The following is a 4,591-nucleotide window of genomic DNA, read 5'->3' as shown; positions in this document are numbered from 1 at the left end:
CCACTACTCCATGATTCTTGCATCATTAATGCCTGAAAACACAGAACATGTATGATGTCAAGTTCTGCCACCAGCATGATTTGTAGCTGTGCCTGTTCAGCCCATGACTGCAGCAGCTGTGAGTGCCTGGATAGCTGAACATGGTAAAATTCCCTGAAATTTTCTCTGCCAGATAAACTACTATAACATATTTAAAGTAAGCCTTTCACAAAGTCTCAGGACAAAGACACAAGAAAACAAAATTCTTTGCAATAATGTAACATAGATGAATTTTAATCCAGTTCCTATAAAAATTGATGTACCTAACCAAGAACACCAACATATATGATGCAAAATTAATAGAAATGAGAGAGAAATAGTGCTAGAACAAAATTTGGAGACTTCAATACCCTATTTCTCACTAGTGGATAGAACAACCAGACAAGATAAGTAAAGAAATAGAAGAGCTGGAAAACATGATGAACCAAATAGATCTTAAACACATATACATAATACTCCACCCGATGACAATAGTATACACATTTTTCCTCAATTGTATGTTGGACATTTATCATGATAGATCATATTTTATGCCATTAATTAAATCTCAATTTATTTGAGAATAAATATACTAAAGTATCTTTTCTTACTACATGATAAAACTAAGTTAGAAAGAAAAAAACTGAAAGAGTCCCAAAATTATGAAAACTAAACAACATATCCCTGAAAATTGAAGAATTGAAGAAGAAATCTACAAAAAAATCATAAAATTCTTACAGACAAGTGACTATGAAAATAAAATATGGGATACAGTAAAATTACTAAGAGGAGAAAATTTGTAAAAAAGGAAAAAAGAAAATTCGTAGCTATGTTTACATTAAAAAATAAGAAAGATATGAATTTGTCAACTTTTCTTCTTAAGAAACAGTAAAAAGAAGAAAAATATAGCTTTCAAACATAATAATAAAGGTTACTACAGAGATAAGTAAAATAGAGAATAGAAAAATAAGAGAGAACATAAGCAAAACCAAAATTTCATTTTTTGAAAAGACCAACAAAATTGACAAACCTCTAGCTGGAAGGACCAAGCATAAAAAAGAGAAGACTCAAATTACTGAAATCAGGAATGGAAGTAGAACTACTACTATCAATTCTACAGAAATAAAAAAAAAAAAACTTTAAAAGAGTGTATGAATCACCTGCAGAGGCAGGACAGTTTGAGAAAATAAGATTAATGATCAAGATTTAAGGAACTCCCTTATTTAATGATTGAGAAGAGAAGGATGAAACTTCAAAAGATCTGAGGAGAAATAGATAAAAAGTTAGGAGGAAATCAATGAATGAAAATTGCCAATGGCTTTGAGTGAGGGAATAATTAATATTTCTGTTGAGTGAAGATTCTTAATAAGTATGACACACATAGCATCAATTGCAGTAAATGGATGTCTGAGTGGTTTAATGACTACAGTGGTTGCTGTGATGCACATCCCAGAATGCTCTTAAGGAATGAAGGTCATATTCTCCCAGATATTGGGAGTGCTGCCAGCAGACAAGCTTTATCAATCAGCCTCTTTGAATAATTGATTTGACTAAAGAGATCCTTCTTATCCAAAGGCATAAACTCTTCATCACAGTCTTCAAACAGTAACCGATCATCATAAAGCTATCACTCTGCTGGATAAAACCTATCACCTCTGCTGGATAAAACGTCTTAAGTTCATGCCAGTTTTGGACTTCTATGTGGGGCAGGCTAAGGCCTTGTCTGAGATTGGGGATCACAGCTTAGCTTCTCACTCTGCCTTTTGCTTCCTGTCCTTTATTTCCACAGATATTGATCTCTAATACACCTTCTGCATACCCAACTCCATCCTAAGAATCTGCTTCCCAGAAAACCCATCCTGAGATACTTTGTCTTATTTATAGGGAGTGGTGATGAATATGAGAAGCAAAAGGTAAGAAATGATAGGTAAATGAAAACATTTAACAAGCAGGAATGGGAAACGCATTCAGTAGTTTGCTTTCACAGATAGATGAAAAATTCACAGCAACATTAAGAACTCACCACTCTACCCCCCTCTTCAGTAATGAGACATATATGGATAAATTCTACATAGTTGAAGTTAACCTTCAACAGAGTGAAGAGAAGTTAGTATTATTTTTATTATATATGGACATGAAGTTTTTTAAACAAGTATTATTTCCTTATGGGGTTACAGAAAGAAATAACTCCATTTAATTTAAAAAAAATTATCTTAATCAGTTATACATGACAATAGAATATCATGGGAATCGAAATAAGCCTATCAAAAATAACTCCATTTTTAAATAATCAAAATAAACATTCAAATTTGCTACTTAACTTAGTCTGCCAATCAAATTTTTTTAGGGATTGCCCACACTAGATAAAACTGGATTTGGGGAACTATACCTCCCACATCATTTCGGAGCCAATTTAACTATAATTTCTACACTTTAAACAGAGACCGAAGCCATTTCAGATATTTAACTTCAGTATTCCAGAAACTTCTGAAAAGCGTTTCTCTGGAGATTCAAACAAAGGTGTCAAAAAATGTTTTTATAAGGAATAATATTTTTCGAGACTTAACAAATCGTTTATATGGCAATAAATGACAGTTTTGACTGAGCCATGAAAGTGTAAGTGGAAGAAGGGGTTAAATAAGTCTAGAGGAAAAAGCTCAGGAAGTGGGGGAGATTTTCAGGGAACTAGTAACAAGACTTCTTTAGGAAGACGTCTAAAATTTTTTCACACCACTACTGTATGATGACTCCAAAAGGCCTGCCTTAGTCTTTTCAAACAAGGGCAAGGCATGAAAACTTGGGCTAGAAGCAAAACGACAAAAAAATTTACGATTGACCCCGGAAATATTTTATTTTGCGTAGACGTCCAGAGAATTTTCTTTTGCGATTTGTTCCTTGATCCGGAAGAAGAGATGGCAAACTTCACTCGCGATTGGATCGCATCGTAAGGGCGGAGCCTTAGCGAGCCACTCGCCTTAGTAACCGGACATGACGATACCGGATGCCCCGGGCCTGAGCTTCGCTCCGGCAACCGGCTTCGGTGGGCGGGGCCGGCAGAGCCAAGTGGACGCTGCCTTCTTCAGCGATCAGGTCCTTGTTGGGGGCGGTGTCATTAAGGCCACACCTCCCTCTCCGGCTTCGAGGGCTGCGGAGCGATGACGTAGATTCGGAGGCGGAGACTTATGCTTGAATCTCCGAGAGGGTTTGGGAGGGTGCAGACGCGGCGCGGAGCCTTCCGGTTTGTGGGTGGCTGCGCCACCTCCCTCGGAAGCTTGGGGATACGCCCTCTCGAGAGCCTGAGGTCTCCCTCCGTTCCGCATGGAACCCCTCACAATTGCTACAGGGCAACTGAAGCCCAATATTCTCTCGTTCTGATTTTCGCTTCCTTGAGAACCTCGGCCCCACATTCCCCACTTTGCTGGATGATCTGTCCCTTCCCCACCCTCTAAAATGTCCAATAATCTACAGAGGGTCTTCCTGAAACCCGCAGAGGAAAATTCAGGCAACGCCTCACATTGGTAAGTACCGGTTTCGAACCCTCCACGCGCCCGCCCCTGGCCCGGTCTCTAGGCAGGCTGTCGAGGGGGCCGTCGTTTCCCGATGCTGCGCAGTGTACCGGAGTCGGACCCCGCCGAGTGCGCTACTCCAGCGGAAAGCGCTCGTCGCCGGCGCTCCAGCGAGCGTCTCCCTCCCGGAAACGGCTCTCCGGAGCCTGACGCACGCAGCCCTGCGCGGGCTCCGCAGGACTCCAGCGGCTCGAGTTTCATAGGCGCATTGAGTAGATCTCCACGGGCGAGGAGAATCAACATGGCCGACGCACTGTGTGACCAAGCCCTTCTAGAAGATTCTCAGGCGCAGGCAGAAAAACACGCTGTGGGCGTGGATTCGCAAGTGCAGCCTTGGGGGCGCGCTGGACCTTCAGCTAGAATAGGCGCCTTTTCAGAGAGTTAGTGAGAAAGACAGGATATAAAATGGAAGAAAACTTGTGCTAGGACAAGGAAATAGAACATTTTAATCTTGAAGTAATAGCTTTATGTAAAGAGGAAAGTAAAGAAATTCTCATGTAAATCCAGTACTTTTTAACAGCGTCTTTGAAGCTGGTGTATGAGATTGTGACATCATTGAATGTCTATATAGAGAGCACAATAGTTGACTGGAGGGGCGTTCAGTACGATGTATATGCTTTAGATAGTTCTTTAGAAAGACATTCTTGTAAACTTTGGGAAATTGATTATCAGTAATTCTGTATTTTTTAAAAATTTGTTATTCTAAATGGGAACAACAAAATATTAACTAGAGGGATATATACCATAGTCAGTGTATTTTAGGTGCGAGAATAATATTAATAGGTCTCCAGACTGATTACAAAGAACGATATTAGAAGCAAAACTCATAAAAGGGAATTTGTGTTTGAAGAAAATCAGGCCATCTGATGTAATCCCAGCTTTATGGGTTGGTATTTATGAATTCCAGGGCTTCAGTTTCCAGTTTGTAAATAATAGCATCTAGAGATATTTTAAGATTTAAAAGAAAAAAAAAAAAATATATATATATATATATAATTATATAATTA

At 39.1% G+C, this 4,591-nt stretch overlaps 1 protein-coding gene across 3 annotated transcripts in view; it reads left to right on the top strand.

Moving 5' to 3' along the window:
- The first annotated feature begins 3,325 nt into the window (after window positions 1-3,325).
- Window positions 3,326-4,591, top strand: part of Lrif1 (ligand dependent nuclear receptor interacting factor 1) — a 17,330-nt gene continuing 16,064 nt past the window's right edge. For 2 of the 3 annotated variants that reach the window (XM_015505104.2, XM_048815147.1), the window contains exon 1: window positions 3,398-3,536. In XM_015505104.2, coding sequence (XP_015360590.1) covers window positions 3,469-3,536 — 68 coding nt within the window. In that variant the 5' untranslated portion in view covers window positions 3,398-3,468. Of the gene's footprint in view, window positions 3,537-4,591 lie in introns of all 3 variants that reach the window. The other variant, XM_015505105.2, reaches the window with a different exon arrangement.

Source organism: Marmota marmota, unplaced genomic scaffold, assembly GCF_001458135.2.
Source record: "Marmota marmota marmota unplaced genomic scaffold, marMar, whole genome shotgun sequence".
NCBI classification, from domain to species: Eukaryota; Metazoa; Chordata; class Mammalia; order Rodentia; family Sciuridae; genus Marmota; species Marmota marmota.
The sequence above is the reverse complement of the archived record's forward strand: the minus strand, read 5'-3'. Positions and strand labels throughout refer to the sequence as shown.